General features: G+C 46.9%; 1 protein-coding gene across 2 annotated transcripts in view; it reads left to right on the top strand.

Annotated features, from left to right (window-relative positions):
- Positions 1-24,182, top strand: part of UPB1 (beta-ureidopropionase 1) — a 37,769-nt gene extending 13,587 nt beyond the window's left edge. Inside the window, exons 4-10 of one of the 2 annotated variants that reach the window (XM_066260022.1) lie at positions 9,263-9,357; positions 12,129-12,290; positions 14,215-14,384; positions 18,892-18,973; positions 19,788-19,830; positions 21,053-21,207; positions 23,239-24,182. In XM_066260022.1, the coding sequence (XP_066116119.1) occupies positions 9,263-9,357; positions 12,129-12,290; positions 14,215-14,384; positions 18,892-18,973; positions 19,788-19,830; positions 21,053-21,207; positions 23,239-23,322 (791 nt within the window). In that variant the 3' untranslated portion in view covers positions 23,323-24,182. The remainder of the gene's footprint in view (positions 1-9,262; positions 9,358-12,128; positions 12,291-14,214; positions 14,385-18,891; positions 18,974-19,787; positions 19,831-21,052; positions 21,208-23,238) is intronic. The other variant, XM_066260023.1, reaches the window with a different exon arrangement.

Here is a 24,182-nt window from a genome sequence, read left to right as displayed (position 1 = left end):
GTAGTGCGTCAGCCTGGCGTGCAGAAGTCCCGGGTTCCATTCCCGGCCAGGGCACACAGGAGAAGCGCCCATCTGCTTTCTCCACCCTTCCCCCTCCCCTTCCTCTCTTGTCTCTCTCTTCCCCTCCTGCAGCGAGGCTCTATTGGAGCAAAGATGGCCCAGGCGCTGGGGATGGCTCCTTGGCCTCTGCCCCAGGCACTAGAGTGTCTCTGGTCACGACAGAGCGACGCCCCGGAGGGGCAGAGCATCGCCCCCTGGTGGGCAGAGCGTCGCCCCCTGGTGGGCGTGCCGGGTGGATCCCGGTCGGGCGCATGCGGGATTCTGTCTGTCTATCCCCATTTCCAGCTTCAGAAAAATACAAAAAAAAAAAAAATGTAACTGTGATAAAATATATGTAACATAAAATGTATTACTTGAGCCATTGATAAAGTACACAATTCAGTGACATTAAATACATGCACAAAGTAGTGTAACCATCACCACTATCTATACCCAAAACTTTTTCATTATCTCCAACAAAAACTCTGTACTCATTTAGCAATAACTCTCTCTCTTCCCTCACTCCTGATAACCTCTGTTCTATTTTCTCTCTCTCCCTGTGAATCTGACTGCTCTAGTTACCTCATATAAATGAAATCATACAGTATTTTTCCTTTTGTGTCTGGCTCATTTCATTTAGCAGATTTTCTTTTTTAAAATGTATCCTTTTTTTTCTTTCTTTCTTTTTTTTTTTTGCCTGACCAGGCAGTGGCACAGTAGATAGAGCATCAGACTAGGACACAGAGGACCCAGGTTGGAAACCCCTAGGTCACCAGCTTGAGCACAGGCTCATCTGGTTTGAGCAAGGCTCACCAGCTTGAGCCCAAGGTCGCTGGCTTGAGCAAGGGGTCACTTGGTCTGTTGTAGCTACCCCCCCCCCCCCCGTCGAGGCACTAATGAGAAAGCAATCAATGAACAAAGGTGCTGCAATGAAGAATTAATGCTTTTCATCTCTCCCTTCCTGTCTGTCTGTCCCTCGCTCTGTCTCTCTCTCTGTCTTTGTCACACATACACACACACAAAAAATTCTTCTTTTTTTAACTTACTGATTTGAGAAAGCAATAAACAGAGAAACATCACTTTGTTGTTCCACTTATTTATGCATTCACTGGTTGATTCTTGTATGTGCCCTGACCAGGAATCAAACACACAACCTTGCTGTATCAGGACAATGCTCTAGCTACCTGGCCAGGGCTGATCATTTAGCATAATTCTTTCAAGGCCCATCCACATTGTTGCGTGTGTCAGAATTTAATTTCTTTTAATGGCTTCATAATATTTTATTGTATGATGAACCACATTTTGTTTATTCATTCCCCCACCCTGTTTTATCTTTAGTGAGACAATCCCTTGTACATGACAAACACTAAAAAATATTTATTAGATGGTTCAACCAATGTCTTCCCTTTTTTGGATCTAGAAAACTCCCACTCATCCATCAAGATCTAGCACAGACACCTCCTCTGTTGAGGGGCCCAGGGACTCCCCTACATAGAACTGAGCATTCTGTGGTGTCATGTAGCCACACCAGATTATAATACAGCTCCTCTGTCTGGGCTGGCAGCCCCCAAGGGCAGGGCCGGTCTCGGTTTACAGCCTGCCCCTGGGGTGTTGGTTCAAGAGATGGGGAAACCCCTTCCCCTCTAAGTTGAAACTATAGTTGGGACTTAGCAACCACCTTCTCCACCCTCCATTTTACTTCCTTCTTTTGAAAGTTTGTTTACATTGCAGTGGTTGTGCAAATAGGAAAAAAAAAGCCATTAAAATGGAAATGGAGAAATTTGGAGAGTGTATCAATATGAAATGAAATTGGAAAGGGAGGTTGTAGTCTCTTGGGGCATTTAAGTCTATCCTAATGCTCTGAAAGCTGAGAATAAATGGTCATTAAGGATCATTTTTGTTATCAAAGGCTTTTTTGGTTGGCTTCCTTAAAACAGTTCATCTCTCTTCACTGAAGAGGAGCCTAGGGAGTCTTGAGCCTGGTGCCAAGGCCCCTGGAGGCTGTTGTTGGCAGAGCTTAGTGCCCACTTAGTTACCTCCATGGACCACCGCCCTTGGTGGCTGAGATGATGGTGGTGCCACTGGTGGCCTCTTTACATTGAGATCATCTCAGTTCCAGGTTTCCTGGGCCTGGAAGGCATTGGGAGGTTAATGATTCTCTTCCTTCTCTGTGAAGTGAGGAGAGTCACGCTACTTTGCAGGAGTATCTGGGACAAGCTGCCTATTATCAGGCTTGGCACTATGCTGGGCACTTGGTCTGAGTTTGGGAAGGTTGGCCACAATTCATACCCCCAAACAGGTTGCAACTAGTTAAAGCACTCACCAGTCACATCACATAGCTTCCTGTAAACTCTCCCCACAGGGTGGCCTGAACAACAGCAAGTATCTGGAAACTTCTTTTAGGCTCATCTCCCTGAAAGAAATGAACTTGGGATATTAGAAGGGGGAAGATCTAAAGAGTTTGGAATTGGTCCAAACAAACAATTTGATTCTCCAAGAAGAAAAAGATAAACAGCTCAGTAGGAAATGGGCAAAGGGTACGAATAAGAAGGCCTAGAGGATGAATCTAGATGGCCAGTGACCACATAGCAAGTTCACGCCATTAGACTGGAGAGTACTGGAGAGTGTGGCTGAGGTTGTGATGTGATGAAGCACACACAGCCAAAGGTCCCTGGTGTCCACCGTGGTCCCTTTCTTCTCTTGAATAGAAACTGCTATTTTGAACCTGATATACAGTGTTCTTTGAACTCTTACTACATATGTATGTACCCACTATCTGAAAACAAATCAAACAAAAGTCAGTGAGTTTAGGCCTGACCTGTGGTGGTACAGTGGATAAAGTGTTGACCTGGAAATGCTGAGGTCGCCGGTTCGAAACCCTGGGCTTGCCTGGTCAAGGCACATATGGGAGTTGATGCTTCCAGCTCCTCCCCACCTTCTCTCTTTGTCTCTCTCTCTCTCTCCATTTCTCTCTCCTCTCTAAAATGAATAAATAAAATAAAATTTTAAAAAAAAAGAAGTAATAATAAAAAAAAAAGTCAGTGAGTTTAATGGACTTTCCTATAGAATTAGCTCCCTGCTGGTATCTAGCCAGAGATACAAGTCATTCGCCACATAATGGCATTTCCATCAATGACTGATCACATGTAGATGGTGGTCCCATGAGATTATCATAGACCTGAAAAAGTCTTTTTTTAAAATTTCCTCATATTTATTTATTTATCTATCTATCTATCTATTTATTTATTTATTTATTTATTTATTTTGTGACAGAGGCAGAGACACAGAGAGATGGACAGAGAGGGACAGACAGACAAGAAGGGAGAAAGATGAAAAGCATCAATTCTTTGTTGCGACATCTTAGTTGTTCATTGATTGCTTTCTCATATGTGCCTTGACCGGGGGCTACAGTAGATCAAGTGACCCCTTGCTCAAGCCAGCGACCTTGGGTCCAAGCTGGTGAGCTTTGCTCAAACCAGATGAGCCCACACTCAAACTGGCAACCTCGGGGTCTTGAACCTGAGTCCTCTGCATCCCAGTTCAACACTCTATCCACTGCGCCACCGCCTGGTCAGGCTAAAAAATTCTTATTGTCTAGTAACGTCATAGCTATCATAACATCAGAGTGCAACATGTTAGCTAGATGACATTGGTGTAAACAAACCTATGCTGCAGTCATATAAGAGCATCACACACACCATTATGTACAATACATAGTACTTGATAATAAATGACTGGTTCTGGTTCATGTGTTTTTTTTATTGATTTTAGAGAGAGAGAGGAAGAAATACTGATTTGAGAGAGAGAGAAAGAAATATCGATTTGTTGTTCCACCCATTTATGCATTCATTGGTTGATTCTTATATGTGCCCTAACCAGGGATCAAACCCACAACCTTGGACAACATTCTAACCAACCCAGCCAGGACTGGTTTATATATTTTTTATACTATACTTTTTATTGTTATTTTATAGAATACTCTTTCTAGTTATAAAAAAGAAACTTGGCTGTAAAACACAATGCCATGTTATGCCGGAATAGCCTCATGCATCACGTGTTTACGTCTTTTGACTGCATATTTTTCTCATGTGCTTGATTTACTCTCATGTCATTTTGTACAGTAGCGTGCTCTACAGGTTTGTAACTTTGGAACAATAGAGTGCCATACAGCCTAGGTGTGTAGTAGGCTACACCATCTAGGATTGTGTAAGTACACTCTATTATGTTCACACAACAACAAAGTCACTGAAGGATGTGCTTCTCAGAATGTACAGTGGTACCTTGAGATACAAGCTGACCAACATACTTTTTTAAGATACGAGCTGAGCCTGACCTGTGGTGGCACAGTGGGATAAAGCATCGACCTGGAAATGCTGAGGTCACTGGTTCGAAACCCTGGGCTTGCCTGGTCAAGGCACATATGGGAGTTGATGCTTCCAGCTCCTCCCCCCTTCTCTCTCTCTGTCTCTCTCCTCTCTCTCTCTGTCTCTCCCTCTCCTCTCTAAAAAAAAAAAAAAAGAAAGAAAAGATACGAGCTGAGACTTGGTCTGTATTTTTGTTAGAGATCTGAGCGAAATTCCGAGATACGAGTTGTGATTCGGTAAGCTGCTGCTAGTTGGCGCGTTGGCGCACGGGTCCAGTATTGGCAGCACAACACCAGCATCTCGTTCTTTCTTACATATTACTCACAGAATCAAGTCGAATCTCGTGTGCTGTACTCATTCTTGCATCATTTTTGCATTTTTTACTACCTTTTTTTGTGTGCTATCATGGGTCCAAAGAAAGTGAGTATAACGGACAGTGGTGAGAAGAAGAAGAGAATGATGTCGATAGAAGTAAAGCAAGAAATAATAGAAAAACATGAGCGTGGTGTACGAGTGATTGAACTGGCAAGGCTGTACAACTGTAATACATCTACAATTTGTACCATCCTTAAACAAAAGGATGCCATCAAAAGTGCAAATCCAGCAAAAAGAACTACAATTCTGTCCCAATTAAGGACAAATATCCATGAAGAAATGGAGAAGCTTCTGCTGGTGTGGGTGAAAGAGAAAGAGCTGGCAGGATACAGTGACGGAGAATGTAATATGTGAAAAGGTATGTATTATTTACAGCAACTTGAAGAAGAAAGAACCATCAACCTCAAAAGAGGCAGCAGAAGATACGTTTAAGGCAAATCACGGCTGGTTTGAAAATTTCAAGAAGAGATCTGGCATCCAGTCGGTGGTGAGGCATGGTGAAGCTGCGAGTGCTGACATAAAGGCAGCTGAGGAGTACATCTCATGTTTTGCTACACTTATCGCAAAGGAAAGCTACATCCCCCAACAAGTGTTCAACTGTGATGAAACAGGATTGTTTTGGGAAAAAAATGCCCCAGAGGACTTTCATCACCGCAGAGAATTAGAAGCTGCGAGGCCATAAACCCATGAAGGAACGTCTGACCCTTGTATTGTGTGCAAATGCTAGTGGTGACTGTAAAGTAAAGCTACTGCTAGTGTATCATTCTGAAAATCCTCAAGCCTTTAAGACTCACAAGATTCTTAAAGAAAAACTGCAGGTTATGTGGTGCACCAATGCTAGGGCATGGGTTACACGGCAGTTTTTTATTGAATGGGTAAATCTCGTTTTTGGTACTGCAGTGAAGAAATAGCTTCAAGAAAATAAACTCCTGGCCCTGGCTGGTTGGCTCAGTGGTAGAGCGTCGGCCTGGCATGCAGAAGTCCCGGGTTCGATTCCAGGCCAGGGCACACAGGAGAAGCGCCCATCTGCTTCTCCACCCCTCCCCCTCTCCTTCCTCTCTGTCTCTCTCTTCCCCTCCCGCAGCCAAGGCTCCATTGGAGCAAAGATGGCCCGGGCGCTGGGGATGGCTCCTTGGCCTCTGCCCCAGGCACTAGAGTGGCTCTGGTTGCAACAGAGCAACGCCCCGGAGGGGCAGAGTATCGCCCACTGGTGGGCAGAGCGTCGCCCCCTGGTGGGCGTGCCGGGTGGATCCCGGTCGGGCGCATGCGGGAGTCTGTCTGACTGTCTCTCCCCGTTTCTAGCTTCAGAAAAATACAAAACAACAACAACAACAACAACAACAACAAAAAATTCCTGATGAAAGCATTACTAATCCTTGAAAATGCTCCAGCCCACCCACCTGGTCTTGAAGATGACATTCTCGATGAGTTCAAATTCGTGAAAGTCCTCTACCTCCCACCCAACACGACTTCAATCTTGCAACCTATGGATCAGCAGGTCATTTCCAACTTTAAAAAGCTTTACACAAAGCACTTGTTCCACCGCTGCTTTGAGGTGACTGAGAATACAAATCTAACCCTTCAAGAGTTTTGGAAAAATCACTACAACATCTTGATATGTTTACGCGTTATTGACTTGGCATGGCAAGAGGTTACAAGAACCTTGAACTCGGCATGGAAAAGTTACAGGGACTTCGAAGGATTTGAACCAGAGACTGAGACCGAGGTAGAAGCGTTGGAGGAGATTGTGTTCCTCGGAAAGTCGATGGGTCTGGAGGTAGATGAGGGTGAAGTAAATGAGCTCGTCAAGGAACATGAGGAGGAACTCTCAACTGAGGAGTTGAAGGAGCTACAGATGATGCAACGTATGGAGCTTTTGCAAGAGATTAGTAGTGAGGAGGAGGTAGAGTCGGAGGAAGTGATTTCTACAAGTGAAATTGAAGACATGCTGGCAATGTGGGAGAAGCTTTCAAGTTTCATTGAAAAGAAACAACCAGAAAAAGTTTCAACTAGTTGTGCTTCAGCACTTTTTAATGACATTTGTTTGTCACATTTCCGTAACATTTTAAAGGCAGGCAAAAGCAAACCTCTTTGGATAGATTTTTATTCAAAAGTCCTGCAAGTGAAAGTGCCGAAAGTGCAGCCAAAAGGGCAAAAACAGGTGATGATTAAATGAAAAATACGTAATGTTAAGCTTAGGTTAAGTTTAAAGTTAAGAAAGTGCATTTTTTTACAATTAAGTTTTTCTGGTTCCATTTTAAGTAAAGAAAGTACAGTTTTAGTTTTGTTTAAAGTAAAAAAAATGCAGTTTTAGTTTACATTTAGTGTTAAGAAAGTGAAGTTTTAGTTTACGTGTCTACAGTGCCTGCATCCCTTCCTCCCTCCCTCTTCCTCTGCCATTCACCTCCGTTAGCTGCACTCGTTTGTCTCCATGGTAAGAATACAGTGCTAAATAACACTTTTTTCTTTTATTTCATATATTTTGTTATGCATTGATAAAGTATACATGTGTGGTTTTGTTTTTTTTTACAGAGACAGAGAGAGTCAGAGAGAGGGATAGATAGGGACAGACAGACAAGAACAGAGAGAGATGAGAAGCATCAATCATCAGTTTTTCGTTGTGACACCTTAGTTGTTCATTGATTGCTTTCTCATATGTGCCTTGACCATGGGCCTTCAGCAGACTGAGTGACCCTTTGCTTGAGCCAGTGACCTTGGGTCCATGCTGGTGAGCTTTTTGCTCAAACCAGATGAGCCTGCGCTCAAAATGGCGACCTTGGGGTCTCGAACCTGAGACCTCCATGTCCCAGTCCGACACTCTATCCACTGCGCCACTGCCTGGTCAGGCTACATGTGTGTTTCTCAGTTAAAAACATGTCTTTTTTCATAATTTAGGATGGTTTGGGGATGTTTCACAGGGCTGAAACAAATTAAATCTATTTCAGTTATTTTAAATGGAAGAAATTTGTTTGATATACGAGTTGACTGACTTACGAGCTTGATTACAGAACGAAGTAAACTCTTATCTCAAGGTACTACTGTATTCCCATCATTAAGTGGCACATGACAGTAACATATTTATTATCCTTGGGGGCTACTCAGCCCACGCAGTTGTTCCCAAACTCTTCCTATGAGGTCATTAAGTGAGTGGATTTTCTTTTCCTGAAGAAGCCTCCCTGGCCCTAGAGTATTCCTATGGTGAGCCCCAGGGCCCCAGTGTCATCCTTGGTGGCCCTCCGATACTTCCCCCAGGAGTCTTGACGGCTCTTACCAACCTGCAGATTAGCCAGCAGCTTGGCATCTGCTGGTTGGAAACAGCTTGGGGCTGTACCTGTTGTAAAATTTTATAAATATATATATGTATATGAACATATATATACATATAGTGTGGCAAAATAGATATAACTTACTATTTTAGCTATTTTTAAGTGTACAGTTCTGTGGCATTAAGTATGTTTTCACTGTGCAACCACCGCCATCATCAATCTTTAGAACTTTTTCATCTTCCCAAACTGAAACTCTGTCCCCATTAAACAATTCCCATCCTTTCCTCCCTCCAACCCTGGCAACCAGTATTCCAATTTCTGTCTATGAGTTTGCCTGTTTTAGGGACCTCATATAAGTGGAATCATACAGCATTTGTCCTTTTGTGACTATCTTTTTTTTTTTTTTACAGGGACAGAGAGAGAGTCAGAGAGAGGGATAGATAGGGACAGACAGAAATGGAGAGAGATGAGAAGCATCAATCATCAGTTTTTCATTGCGACACCTTAGTTGTTCATTGATTGTTTTCTCATATGTGTCTTGACAGCAGGCCTTCAGCAGACTGAGTGACCCCTTGCTCAAGCCAGCGACCTTGGGTCCAAGCTGGTGAGCTTTTTTTCCTTTTTTTTTTTTTTTTTTGCTCAAGCCAGATGAGCCCGCGCTCAAGCTGGCAACCTCAGGGTCTTGAACCTGGGTCCTTCTGCATCCCAGTCCAACACTCTATCCACTGTGCCACCACCTGGTCAGGCACCTTTTGTGACTATCTTATTTCACTTAGTGCAATGTCCTCAAGGTTTATCCATATTGTAACATGTGTCACAATTTCCTGCCTTTTTAAGGTTGGGCCATCTTCTAATATATTTATACACCACATTTTGTTCATCTATTCATCCATCAACGGACACTAGGGTTACTTCCATCTTTCAGCTCTTGTGAATAATGCTGCTACAAACAAGGCTGTGCATACGTCTGTTCGAGTCTGTGCCGCAGTTGCTTTTTAAGACCGTAGATAAGGCATTTGGCCTAGCTCCTTGTTTTGCTATGAAGCCTGAAAGGTTAGTGTCTGTTCTTTGTCCATTGCCAAGGATGGGACTTGGAAACCGCCCGACACACTCAGGGTCGTGTGTTGTTGGGGGACCCTCTACTGCCAAGCCAAGAAGCTCCCCTCAGAGGATTAGTTCAGCATTTGGATATGATTTTAACCTTTCTCCTCCTCACAGCTATGCCCTTTGCTTTCTGTACGAGAGAGAAGCTTCCTTGGACAGAATTTGCCGAGTCAGCAGAGGATGGGCCCACCACCAGGTTCTGTCAGAAGGTAGGACATTAACTGCTCCACTGGCAGCAGCTGCTGGACATGTACAGGTCACAGAGCAAGGCCACAGCTACTGGGTGTGGCCCCTCACCATGGAAAATACACCTGCTTGGTGCTTGTTTTGCCAGATAAGATTAGATAAGACTATTTACTGCCCTTTTTTAGTGTACTTTCACTTAAAATCATAGTTTCAGAGCCAGAAGGGCCCTTAATGGCTTTTTCAGGTAAGGGAGCTGCAGCCAGGGAAGGGTGGCCAGGGTGACATTATAGTAGGTTCTGTGGCGGCAAGTGGCAGAGCTGGCCATAGGGGGCCAGGGACAAAGTCGATTCTTTGTCCAGAACTCTGCTCCGCCACTTGCTGTTTGCCCGAGTTACGTAAGCTTCTCTACGTGGCCTGTCGTTATCAGTGTAGAAATTGGTTTTCATTTTTCTTTATTAAGACTTCATAATACATGTTGTATGATCTCATTTATATGAAATATCCAGAATAAGCAAACGCACAGAGGCAGAAAGCAGATTAGTGGTTGCCAGGGGCTAGACAGGGAGAAGGGATGGAGAGTGATTACTAATGGGTATCGGGTTTCCATTTGGGGTGATGAAAATGTTCTAAAATTAGATTGTGGGGATGATTGCACAACTCTGCGGATGTACTGAAGACCACTGAATGACATACTTTAAAAGAATGGATTTATGCTATGTGAATTATATCTTAATAAACCTGAGTAGCTTATCCTTATTCTTATCGCCAACAAAAGAACTGCTTTTGTTTCTTCATATCCCAGTTCAGACTTTCTACATCTATTTAGGGGTTTTCTGAGCAGAACTGTGTAATCATGGTGATTCTCTCAATACTTAGTTGCGAGTCCAAACATCAGTGTTCTCCGGCTATAGGGAAAAAAAAATCTCTTATTCACCAGGTTGTTGATTCTATGCTATGGAAGAAGAATGGGGCTGGTTAGCAGGTAATTTACATGCCTGAACCAGGGCCAGAGGAAGAGAAAAGGAAGAGAAGGAATGAGAAATGGTGCCTGGGGCACCTGTCCACATCGAGAGGGGCTCAGGGACTCGTGGCCACCACTATATGGCTCATAGTATTGCCTTCCACCCTGTGCCTCCCCCCTCCCTCTGCCTGTCATTAAAGGCAGAGGTAATGACAGGCTAGTTAGATTTGAGGACAAATGATGGCGGGGGATGATTATCTGGCTGGTCATCAGGTCCTGATGCTCTTATTTGAGACAAAAGGAATTCAGTGTCAGAGAACTTTCGTATATATGTGAGAAGTATGATGATTCTTCTTTTATTTATTTATTTTTACATAGGCAGAGATAGACAGGGACAGACAGACAGGAACGGAGAGAGATGAGAAGCATCAATCATCAGTTTCTCGTTGCGCGTTGCGACTTCTTAGTTGTTCATTGATTGCTTTCTCACATGTGCCTTGACCGCGGGCCTTCAGCAGACCGAGTAACCCCCTGCTGGAGCCAGCGACCTTGGGTCCAAGCTGGTGAGCTCTTTGCTCAAGCCATATGAGCCCGCGCTCAAGCTGGCCACCTCGGGGTCTCGAACCTGGGTCCTTCCGCATCCCAGTCCAACGCTCTATCCACTGCGCCACCACCTGGTCAGGCTCTTCTTTTATTTTTTTTACTGTGTTAGAAAACACCTAACATAAAATACACCATCTTAATCATGTTTAAGTATACAGATCAATATATATATATTTACCATATTGTGAAACAAGTCTCAGTAACTTTTTTATCTTGTAACTCTGAAACACTATACCCATTAAGCAACTCCCCTCCACCCCCAGACACTGATAACCCAGGTTTCACTTTCTATTTCTGAATTAGAGTACTTCACATATTTCACATAAATGGACTCACGTAGTACATATTTGTCCTTTTGTGGCTGGCTTATTTCACTTAGCATAATGTCCTCAAGGTTCATCCATGTGAAGGATGACATTTATGTGACAGTATTTCTTTTCATTTTAAGACTGAACATTGCCTGACCAGGCGGTGGCGCAGTGGATAGAGCATCAGACTGGGATGTGGAAGGACCCAGGTTCAAGACCCTGAGGTCTCCAGCTTGAGCGTGGGCTCATCTGGGTTGAGCAAAAGTTCACCAGCTTGGACCCAAGGTCACTGGCTCGAGCAAGGGGTTACTCGGTCTGCTGAAGGCCCGCAGTCAAGGCACATATGAGAAAGCAATCAATGAACAACTAAGGTGTCGCAACAAAAAACTGATGACTGATGCTTCTCATCTCTCTCCCTTCCTGTCGGTCTATCCCTCTCTCTGACTCTCTCTCTCTGTACCTGTAAAAAAACAAAACAAAAAAAACAAAACAAACAAACAAACAAAAAAACACTGAACATTTATTTATCCATTCACTCATAGATGGACATTTGGGTTGCTTCTGCCTTTTGGCTATTGTAAATAATATTGCTATAAACATAGATGTGCAAATATCTCTTTGAGACTTTACTTTTAATTCTTTTGGGTGTATACCCAGAAGTGGGATTACTGAATCAGAACTACCATACTGTTTCCACAGGGACTACAGCATTTTACAGTCCCACCAACAGTGCACAAAGACAGGGATTATTCTTATTTCTCTGAGCTTGGGCATCAAGACAACACTGGCATTTAGTCTTCCAAAAAACCAGCAATGGCTCTGAACCACGTCTAGTTATTCAGAGGAACCATTGAATTCTTCAGTAAAAATCTATGGCAGTTGATTTGAAAGTAGAACCCTGCTACATTTACCATTTTTCCAGCTGGCAAAGAAGCATGACATGGTGGTGGTATCCCCCATCCTGGAACGAGACGGAGAGCATGGGGACATTTTGTGGAACACGGCTGTAGTGATCTCCAATTCTGGAACGGTCCTGGGCAAGACCAGGAAGAACCACATCCCCAGAGTGGGCGATTTCAACGAGGTGAGCTGCCCCCAGCTTGCTCGCTTTTCCGTGCATAGATCTTAGTGGGTCTTTCTGTCCGGGAAGTTCTATGTTGGGTCATGTCGCATCATGTGACGCTGGAACGCAGTGTGGCTGCAGGACTCAGGGGCCTCCCCACATTGCCCTGTATCACATGAGGAGACAGGATTCAGGGGCAACTCCTGGGAGAATCCAAAACACTTTTAGCACAGAGTTTTTTGTTTGTTTGTTTGTTCTTGTTTGTCTATTTTTACTATTACCTGATTTGACTTCCTGAAATTCTTCTTTGAAGTAAGTAGTATATAAAATAAACCAAAATAAAGCATGCACAAATGTGAAATAATTCCTGCAGCCCCCTTTCAGGCTCTGAGCTCCTTGCCTTTCACAGGTTAGTCCTTGTTTGAAGGGCAGGGATCCCTGTCTGTAACTCACGTGAGACCCGAGTCAGCTATTTCCACGTGTTGGGTGAATGTGTGCGTCTGTGCGTGTGTACCAGGGGGGACTCCGTGCCCATGACCGGGGTCTAAGTCAGGGGATCTGTTTTGACTGGTTAATGCCAATTCATGGGTTGTAGGAGAGGATATTTGAAGGAGAGAAATGAGCTCCACCTAATAATACCTGAGATATGAAACCTGAACAGTCGTTCGGGATATGATGTCCCCAGTCCAGCTACTCAGCCGGTCAGACAGATGAGAAAGGATCTGCAGAGCTAGCCGAGGTTCCCTGGGGAGAGAGAAGAACACAGTGTTTCTCAGTAACAGCTGGATGTGGGGGCAGGAAGATGTGCCCCTCACCTGTTTACCCTGGGATTAATCTTTAGCTCTGGGATTAATCTTCACTCTAGATAGTGAAGGGCTTATCTCAACACAGCAGGGTCTGTCTGCTTCGGTGTCCACCATGTGTGTGCATCCTGGTTGCTGCCCGACCCTGGTGAATTTGGAAATTAATGAGAGGAAGCAGAATGCCCCACGAGCCGATCTGTTTAGGACCCCATCCTGCCCTCTAGCCCACCCCCAGTACCGACCATGAAAATGCCCTAAGGCCAGCACCCCGAAGGGGCAGGGGAGAAGGGAGGGATGGCAGGACTGTTTCCCACCTGTCTGCCCTATAGGGATCTCCTTGGCCCAGGCAGAATCCCAGGGACTTGGTGGAAAAGAGCACTCTCAGGTTGAGTCCTAGTCTCAGACCCACCATCGTGAGCTGACAAGTCTCATGCCCACTCGGGCTCCGGTGTTCTTGCAGCAGGCAGGCGAGGGCTGCTCTTGGTGAGCTTCTGGTCCCTTCAGCTCTCTTCTTTTTATTTATTGATTCATTTTAGAAAGAAAGAAAGGGAGGGAGAGAAACATCAATTTGTTGTTCCATTTACTTATACATTCATTGGTTGATTCTTGTATGTGCCCTGACCAGGGATTGAACCCTCAACCTTGGTGTATTGGGATGATGCTCTAACCAACTGAGCACCCAGCCGGGGCCATCTCTAATACTCTTTATAGGAACACTTGACTGGTGAGGACATTGTCCAACTCATGTTAACACTGACCAAACCTCAGCCTTTAGTTGTGCCATGACTGAAACCTAACCAAAGTTTATCCTTAAAATGCTGTGGGAAGTTACTTTGGGGTGGGTTGTGTTTTTTTTTTTTTGTTTGTTTGTTTGTTTTAATATGTCATAAAAGAAATTGTGGGTAAATGCATGAGCCACAGTGACTTCTCCTTGGTTGCCCTGTAGTTATTGTGTAGGGTTTCTCTGTGTTTTGTGTTTTTTTGTTTGTTTTGGAGCATATTGGAATTTTGAACTTAAAGTAGAGTCATGTCAAGAGTGTCACTTTAGGAGTACTGGAAATATTTCATTTTTTTCTGCCAAGTCTAAGGAAAGGGAAATCTTACAGCTCTGAGGCTTCAATATACGGCCCTTTGTTTTTCAGTCAACTTACTACATGGAGGGAGACCTGGGCCACCCCGTGTTCCAGACGCAGTTTGGGAGGATCGCAGTGAACATTTGCTACGGGCGCCACCACCCCCTCAACTGGCTCATGTACAGCGTCAACGGGGCCGAGATCATCTTCAACCCCTCGGCCACCATCGGAACACTCAGGTGCGGGACAGTTGGGATTTGGGGGGATTCTCGGAGGTGGGTTTGGTAACAAGCAGTCGCAACCACCAGGACGTCTAACAAATCCGAGCCCTGCACTTGTGTGCTGTATATTTAACCAACTTTTCTGTGCAAAACAAGCAAACAAACATCAAAATGTCAGTTGCAATCCCCCTAAAGAGCTGCTGTGCTGTGAAATATTATCCTTTGCTATGATTCTGAACCCTGAGATGATAATAATCCCCCACTCACCACCATAATTGTCAGGATTCAGAAAGATTTCTAAAGTATCAGAGCAGCCCTAGCCAGTAGCTCGGTTGATTAGAGCATCATCCTGATATGCAAAGGTTGCAGGTTCAATCCCTGGTCAGGGCACATACAGAGACAGATCGATGTTTCTGTCTCACTCTCTCTCTCATCCTCTCTCTCTAAAATCAATACATAAAATAAAGTACCAGATCAGTAGGCATCTGGCCAGCGTTAGCTCCCCTCCTTGTCACAGCCACTGTGTTCCTGACCGGGTCAGGGTGAGGGGAGGAAGGGTTGACTGTGGATTCCTAAGCATGTCTATAGCATCCAATGCATGGAAGGCAGACATTTGGACAAAAAGAGCAAATGAAGGAGTTGGAGCTGAAAGGGTCCTTAATAGCCCAGTCACGTGGCTCTGAAACCTGTTTTTAACCAGCGAAGTGTTTTCTTCTTAAAACACCTAACACGTGGTCAGGTGTCAGCCTAATCCCAAAATAGATCAACTGTTCTGATCAAGACAGTGGGGCAGGTTTCCGCAGCCTCCATCTACCCCCCCCACCCGCCCACCCCCACCCCGCTCCTGGGCAGGCCCCCTGGGTCCCTCATTCAATAGTGACAGGTGAACTAAGGGGACCCAGCTCAACTGCACTTCTGCTGCTTCTCCCTTCCCCTACGGCTGAGTATTTGGGTAGTTTCCAATTTTGTATCATTCACAAGTACCAGAGCTCTAGGAATTTGTGTGCAAATATCTTTCTCCCCAACTCTCTTCCTCTAAGGCAGGACGCGTGGATCAGGTGAGGCTTGCACTCTCTGCTGTCCTGGTTGCCAGTTCCCCAGCAGGGCGAGGGCTGCAGGGGGTGTGGCTGCTCCCTCTGTTGGGGCAGCTAGGGGAGTTCTGGTGGTCAGAATTGAGTTTTCAGTGGCCCACAACTCTCACTCTTGTCTTTGTTCTACTAAATTTCAGTCAAACTTCCTCTAAATGTCAGAATGTAACATTTACTTTACCTTTTTTTAAAGCACAGTGCCCCTTCTCAAGAGTGACATCCCCTCAGCCCTCTGATTTGCACAGCAGGTTCGATCTGGAGACAGAGCCCAAACCCTGTCTGCCACCACAGGTCTGCTGCCCGATCTGTGCACCTGAAGGTTTTGTCTGTGTCCTTGGGCTCTTTTGGGTAGAGGAGAACTCACGTTTTTGATCTCCCCTCAGAGAATCTCCCCAGGGCCTCATGGCAACTTGGACACTAAGACATCATCCACTGGTAGTTATGACAGGGTGGTTTCTGGTCCTCCAGCCACTGGGCCTGAGAAGAATCTCTAGGCCGCCCCCTTGAGCAGCCCCCTCCTGCTGACCACGTGTAAGCATTCAGCCAGCTCCGTCTCCATGCAGGGGCCGAGAGGAACCCGAAGCCCCCGGGCTGGCTCTTGGGCTGGGGAAGGCAAAGCTGTAGCCTCGGACTCTAATGGCCAGCTCCTTGACCCGCTCCCCTTGATTAGCCCCAATTATGCAAACAGAAGCATCCCGATGTAATATGCACATAACTGCTTGTGTTCTCAGCAGCCTATTAGGCTTATTAAAAATTATCAATTTTCCTTTCTCAGCCAACAGTCATCTAACTCCACCTTTCAAGGGTGTGCTGAGGCTGGTAGTTACAACGCAAAAAGGTCTTTTAGAAAGCAGAATGTTTCATGAGCTACTAAATGTTCACACCCTTTGACCAGGTCATTAGACTCCTAGAACTTTACCTGAGGAGCGTCTAAAGGTGGGAAAGGTTATATGCCTGAAGATGATTCTGGCAGCTCTGTTTATAATACGAGAAAAGCTGGACGGGAGAGAACTGTCAGGGTTAGGTGAGTTTCAGCCCATCTCTCCCACGCGTTGTTGGACAGCCACTACAAAGAGTCCTTATGAAGACAATGCAGCATCATGACAAAAGCCTCTGAGCAAAAACTGATGGATCCAGGCTGTGGTCAGGACTCTGTAAATATTTTTGGCCAAGGATGGTCATGGAATGTGGGAAAATTACAACAGATGTTTTATTAGGATGGTGAGATTCTGGGTGATTTTCTTGAAACGATAAAGGCTTATTTGTGGAACTGATGGTGAGTGGTTTAAGTATAATGCTGGGCAAATTCCCGCCAGGTGCACACAGGCATTGTCTCCCAGCTTCTGGAACCATCTCTCCCCACCCCGTGTGCTATGGGTTGGCAAGGGGTCCTCTCACATTGGGGAAGGGGGTTTCACAGCTCTAAGTACACGATAGAGTTGAAGTGCTTTTTGATGAACTGAGGCATCCTAACAATCACATTCAGCTCATGTGGTGACCATGTATGTGTGGTAACCAGAAAGCCGCTGTCCCTTCCCCTCACTGCGTTTTGTCCTCAACCTCTGATTATTTTTAGGGCCTGTGTAGATGCACTGGGAATATGGCAGATGTCCCCTTATCCCCACTGAGCACTCCATGATTCCCGCACGTGCTGAGCTCTCACGAACCTCCAGCTTCCTTTCCCTCACTTGTTTTGAGAGCCTAAGTTTATCGCCAGCTGTGGGTTTGAGTCCTACGCAGCACATCCTCCCTGGAGAATTGCAAGAAAGATGTTTTATGGCACTCGCCCTGCAACTGTCTATTTAATTCTTGAAAATGTCATTTACGGGTGTGTTTCTGTAAAAATCCTTTCTTAAAAGTTTTGTCAGCTTGGCTTAGCAGCTGGGAGAAAAAGGCAGCAAAATGAGTCCCCTCAATCAAGCCTGTGATTTATTTTTTTCCAGACTTGTGAATCCTCTTGAGAATTAGGCTTGTGACAAGCATCCACCCCCTCCACCTACTCACTGGTTTAAACCAGGTGCATGCTGACAGGAAGGAAGATTCCAGGGCATTTTGCTTCTAGTCACTCAGTATTTCCAAGTGGGCATTATGCCTGTCAATCCAGAATCTTTTTTTTTTTTTTTTTTCATTTTTCTGAAGCTGGAAACAGGGAGAGACAGTCAGACAGACTCACGCTTGCGCCTGACCGGGATCCACCCGGCACGCCCACCAGGGGCGAGGCTCTGCCCACCAGGGGCGAGGCTCTGCCCACCAGGGGGCGATGCTCTGCCCATCCTGGGTATCGCCATGTTGCGACCAGAGCCACTCTAGCGCCTGAGGCAGAGGCTACAGAGCCATCCCCAGCGCCCGGGCCATCTTTGCTCCAATGGAGCCTTGGCTGCGGGAGGGGAAGAGAGAGACAGAGAGGAAAGTGCGGCGGAGGGGTGGAGAAGCAAATGGGCGCTTCTCCTGTGTGCCCTGGCCGGGAATCAAACCCCGGTCCTCCGCACGCTAGGCCGACGCTCTACTGCTGAGCCAACCGGCCAGGGCAATCCAGAATCTTAATGCTGTTGTTCCTCAGACAAGAGATAATTAGTGACCAGAATGGCACATTTTAGTTGATGGGCGGGAGAGGGGAGGGCCAGGGTCTCGGTTAGGGGTAGGCCTCCTGCCTCGTCCTCCCCTATGCAGGTGCTGGACCACAGCTTGGCTGTGCCTGGAGACTGCCTCCTTCCTGGGCCACTAAGAGAACTGGGAAGCCCCTGCTTAGAGACTCAGGGTTCAGAAGAGAAAACTGGACAGGCACTGGGAAATGGGGAGCAGCTCTGGGGAGCCGATAACTGCTACGTAATCTACCCCTCCCCCTTCCCTAAATTCCTTCAGCTTTACTCTGTTGCCTTGGCCTGCAATCTCTCCCTGGGGGGACTCCTTTGAAGGCAACACGCAGGGTAGGGTTGGGGCAGGCAGCGCCTTCTCAGGGCCATGCACCAGGCCCCCAGCTCTCTTCTGACATTTTCCAGGTGAGGTTCTGCCCAGCCTGGAAGGTGGGTTCCTCACCGACCTGGGAGGGGAAAGGAATAAAAGTAGCAGTTGTGGAGTTCCTGCCATGCAGCCCCCTCTAGAAGCTCCACCTGCATGGCCATTCGGTCTTTACTCTCCATCTTCCTTGGAGGGGGTTTCTGAAAAGGAAACTGAGGCTCAGAGCAAGGATTTGACCCCAGGCTGCTTCTGCCTGCAGCCGGCCCTCCCCAAAGGGCTCCTTGGGCTTGAGCATGGGACAGACTGAGGACAAGCTGGCCTCCTCATGGGTTAAGGGTCAGCCATGGCCACAACGTGTCTCCCTGGCCACCCCCACCAAAGGCCCGGAAGGCTGGTAGCCAGGCTGCAGCTCGGGGCCAAGCGCCCACCAAGTCTGGCTGGGAAGTCAGCAACCTGATTCCTTTCCTCTTCTCCCACAGTGAGTCCATGTGGCCAATCGAGGCCAGGAACGCAGCCATTGCCAATCACTGCTTCACCTGCGCCATCAACCGCGTGGGTGAGGTAAGTCCTAGGCCACAAACCCTAGGGTCCCAGAAGGGGAGAAGCTGTCTGGTCTGTTACTTTGAAAGCTATCACTATGTCCCTCCTCTGTTTTTTGTCTGCAAAAATTGAAGATTTTTGTTTTTTGTCTGCAATTATTTTAATTGAATCCATTTTGAAAGGCTCTCATGCTATCACCACTATCTGATTTTGTATTTTCTCATTGGCCCCGTGCACTGAATGCGTCTGATTCCCGAACACAGTGCATTTATTACTTAATAATCTTCCTCCTTCTTATCAGATGTCAAAGTCTAATTAGAGCATCTGATTGGTCTGAAATAACCAAGGTGTCTATACTAAGTTGGTCTAATTTCTGGCAACATAAAGAAACTTGGTGTTTTAATTAGCCTATGTAACCCCTCACAACTTGAAGAGTGGTCTCCATTAGGCTTTGGGGAAAATACTGGAAACAGTATGTGGACACCCCCTGCTGCCATCACAGCCCCAGGATGCGGCTTTAGTACTCCAGGAGGCAAACCCCAACTGCCTTCAGGGTCCTGAGAATGTCTGCAATGTCTCCCAGCAGATTAGAATCTCCCCAAAGGCAAAATCTGGGTCTTTACTTGCTTGTGAAATTCCTCGCTGACTGCCTGGCCTGCATTTGTTTTGCTCAGTGCTGGGGACTCAGCAGGGACATTCAATAAATACTTGTTGAATGTCCAGTGAGAATAGGCCATGCTGTTCTTAACTAACTCTGCCTAGCCTGACTTTGAGATGAACATAGTGGTAGTTAGTGCCACCTACAGGTATATCTTACCTTGGCTTTATTTCACAGGAGTACTTTCCGAATGAGTTTACCTCGGGAGATGGGAAGAAAGGTATGTTCCATGAATTTCCTCAGGGGCTACAGTTGAGGAGTGGGCTTCACTGTCTCCTTGTCTGCCTCCTCTGGCAGGGTCCGCCCCACGGACAGTGTCTGCACGTCTGGCACGTGGGAGGGGCTGACTCCTCTCAGCTCTCTTGCCCACAGTGTGGGAGCCTGTCTGAGTGCCAGTGTGGGTAGGCAGTCCTGGGCTTGTGACCACTTCATTTCCTGGATGAGAATCGAATGGGATGGGATTGGACTCCATCCCTTCCATGGGACTGGTGTGAAGAGAGGCCAAGAAGATGTGTGGAGTCCTTCTTGAGCTCCCTGAAAGAAGGGATGCTTCATCCACCCGACAGACCTCACTTCTTCCTGTCCTCTGTCTTTTTCCGTCCCCACCCTCAGCTGTACAGATGCCTCAGGTCACAGCATGGATTGCCTTGGGATCCCATAATCCACAGCTTGTTTTGATCTGAGGTCAAGTACCACCTTACCTCTGCAAGAACCCCCTCCTCCTGGTCCCATCTATCTGGCCAGGAATGTGGGAGGGAGGGGCTGCTCCCCTCACTGAGGAGGAGCAGGTTTGTTTCCCAGAAGAGTACTTCCTGAAAGGATCCCAGATCACTCCACTGGAGGCCCAGAGTTCCAGAGTCTCCAATTCCAGTTACCTCCCTGCAGACAGAGGTGTGGAAGAGGCAGGGAAGTGAGGTCCACTGGGTGTCTGCTCTGTCCTGGCCCCTGCTAGACCCTGCACTAGGCCCACCTGCTCCTTACAGGCCTATGGAGTGGCTGTTAGCCCCACTTTACAATAGGCCACAGCGGGGAGCAAGGGTGTAGGTGACACAGCTGGCAAGGCGAGTGAAAACAGAGCCTTCAGCTCACTGTGTGGGCCACCCCAGGAAGTGGTTCACACAGGAAGCCCTACAGAGCCCCATGTCTCCCTTGGGCTGTGAGTGGCTGACGCTGGGAGCAAAAGGCCAACACCTTTACAAGGGGACCTTTAGAAATGTTCCCAGAGGCAGAGGTGAGGTCTGTGAGGGTGACTTTTGCAGCAACTGGCTGGGCCGTCAGGGCTAAGGAGGGAAGCCATCCTCCAGGCCCCAGCATTTGGCAAACACTGGGGAGGGTGGCGTGGCGCCTTTATCCTGGGTGTCCCTCAAAGTGCCTGCCTGCCCCAATGCAGAGTCCACTGAATGCCTGCAAAGATCATAGTGTTCTCCTTTTCTCCCTCAAAGCTCACTGTGATTTTGGCTACTTCTATGGCTCGAGCTACGTGGCAGCCCCTGACAGCAGCCGCACTCCCGGGCTTCCCCGCAACCGGGACGGGTTGTTGGTTGCTGAACTCAACCTCAACCTCTGCCGGCAGGTGAATGATGTCTGGAACTTCAAGGTCGGTCCCTGAGTCCCCTGCCGTTGCTCTGCTCCTCTGCTTGATCCCCACCCTGTTCTCCAGGCTGGGAACCACAGCTGCTGGGTTTGACCTAGGGGCAGCACACAGGAGGCTCTGAGCTGAGCAGCAGCTGAGTCTGTGCCTCCTTGCAGGTCCTGGCCTGCCCAGCCAGGGCTACTGCGCAGGGGAGGAATCATTAGATGAAACGATGCCCAGGCAGCAGGCCTCAATAAATTCTCCTCTCATTTGATTTAGATTCTGGGCACCTTCAAACAAATTAATCTCAATTTCATTTGTCCAGAAAATAGAGTAGATTAGCTTGTGTGATCCTTTTTTCCTTTCCAGGTATTAGCACTTGTCACAAGATAAATGTGTGTGTCTGGCTCTGACTGTGGCCAGGCCCCACAGTCTAGGCCTGGACAATGGAGGGAAATGGGTCATGTAGAGAAATGGAATCGAGGCCTGACTTACCACTTCCTCGCTTGGTCAACTTAAGCAAGCCTCTCTGCTCCCGGGCCTTAGTGCTTCAATTTATAAAACTAGAGGCTTAACCTGAATGTCCTAAGCAGCTTTTGAGACCTAATACCTGTGACACCAGGAATAATGAGAGGAGTATAGGTGCCCCCCCTCCTGGAACGGGGCAGTGGCAGCCGTGGACTGGGACCCCATGGAATGTGGCATCGCATCATGGGCACACACAGAGATTGCTGATTTAGGGTCAGGCAGTATTTTCACCAACTCAGCACCCATCTTTAAGTAAATCATACATGCAAATAAGTGACACATTGTCATGACTAAATGAGTTTGCCCAGCATGCCTGGGAGGAACTGGGGCTTTGGATCCAGAAAGACAAGGGCTCCAGACCCAGTTCCCCATTTACCTAAACGTGGGTCCCTGGGCATTTTTTCTGAGTCTCAGATCCTCATTAGAAAAGGCATTGCCTGCCTGACCAGGCGGTGGTGCAGTGGATAGAGCGTCAGACTGGGGTGCGGAGGACCCAGGTTCGAGACCCCAAGGTTGCCAGCTTGAGTACGGGCTCATCTGGCTTAAGCAAGGCTCACCAGCTTGGACCTAAGGTTGCTGGCTCAAGCAAGGGGTTACTTGGTCTGCTGAAGGCCCGCGGTCAAGGCACATATGAGGAAGCAATCGATGAACAACTAAGGTGTCGCAATGCACAACAAAAAACTGATGATTGATGCTTCTCATCTCTTTGTTCCTGTCTTCCCCTGTCTATCCCTCTCTCTGACTCTCTCTCTCTGTCTCTCTAAAAAAATAAAAATAAAAAATAAAAGAAAAATAAAAAGAAAAGGCATTGCCCATGGGGAGGTCCCCTGGCCTGCCTCTCTTCTTCCTGGGAAATTCAGGTTAATGAAAAAACCTACACAAATTAAAAGTTGGAACCAATAAACAAAATATTTTCTCATTAGTAACTTTTTGAAAACAGAAGTCTTCCTAAGCTGTGGTGACAGGAATGAGCTCCCGTCCAGCCTTTGGGAAGGAGGAATGCTGAGGTGGGAGCACTCTGGGTGGGTTTTCCAGTCCCGCCCCCACACTTCCCAGCCTCCATTTGTGTCCACGATGAGGGTCCGTCTGGGGTAGACGGACCTCCAGACCCAGAGCCAAGAGACCATGGTGCAAGTCCCAGATGACTGCACTACTGGCTGGTGACCTGGAGCAGTTTACACCTCCCTCTGGGCTGTAGGCTGCTCTTCTGGACTGCCCAGAGCCACGGGACAGTCCTTCCTGCTTCAGGGCAGGCCACACCTTCTGTATGAATAGATCACAGAGTTCTTCCAGCAAAAGGGCTGGGGTGTGTGAGTCATATTGGCATCTGTGATCTTCACCACAGCCCGGAATCAATGCTGAGAGGTCACATGGATCGTTTCTCTGTACTATCTGAAATTGTCCTGCAGACCAACCTTCCTGATGTATTTCTGTCCTATGTCTGCCCTCTAGTGGCAGGAGGTGGTGGTGAGTAAATGTGGGGCGTTTATAAACCAGAAATCTCATATACACCTGTTTTGCTTTCAGATGACAGGACGATATGATATGTATGCACGCGAGCTTGCTGAAGCTGTCAAGCCTAACTACAGCCGCAACATCGTGAAGGAGTAGCCGGCCTTCAGCCCCTGCCTGCCATGGAGGGCACCTCTGCCCACAGCAGATCAGCATCTGTGACAGGCTTTACACATCCAAGTTTTCCTTGACGATGCCCTAATAATGTTGCTGTCCAGATTGATTTTTAAATGTCCACACGGTGCCAACAGAATGAGGAATGACTGCTAAATGGCCACGAGGTTTCCTTCTGAGACGATGAAAATGTTATGGGGCCAGATAGAGGTGATAATTACACAAACTGTGAATGTACTAAAGACCACTGAATTGCAGTCTTTAAAATGATTAATTGTATGTTTTGTGAACTTTATCTCCATTTTTAAAAATCCCAGACGCTGATTATGCAGATTGATTTGAAGTTAGATGGGATGCCCAGGCCTGGGGTTCTTTACTCCCCCGTTTAGACTGTTCCTAACGTAAGGGTAAGTGTGGGAGTGTGCGCCCAGCGGGCGAAGATGAGGCTGACCGGAGTCACTAGAGGGCTGGGGGCTGGTGAAGGTCATTGGATGTGCCACCTTGGTTAAGCTACAGTCTCCAGTTCTTTAATCAGACACAATCTGGGTGTTCCTGTGAAATATTTTGTAGATGTGATTCAAGCTTATAACCAGTTAACTAAGCAAGTGAGATTATCCTAGATAATCCTGGTCAGCCTGATTCAATCAGCCAAATGGCCCTACAAGCAGAGCGGAGGCTTCTCCAACGAGAAAATTCTGCCTGTGGCAGCAGCTTCAGCCCACACCTGAGGGTTCCAGTTTGCCCTTCCTGGAGGCCTGCTCTGTGGACTTCAGACTTGTCTATCCCGCCCCTGTAATCATTTAAGTCAATTCCTTGCAATAAATCTCTTAATATATTCTACCATT

This window comes from Saccopteryx bilineata, chromosome 2 (assembly GCF_036850765.1).
Source record: "Saccopteryx bilineata isolate mSacBil1 chromosome 2, mSacBil1_pri_phased_curated, whole genome shotgun sequence".
Taxonomy (NCBI): domain Eukaryota; kingdom Metazoa; phylum Chordata; class Mammalia; order Chiroptera; family Emballonuridae; genus Saccopteryx; species Saccopteryx bilineata.
Note: the sequence above shows the minus strand (reverse complement) of the source record. Positions and strands in the feature narration are given on the sequence as shown.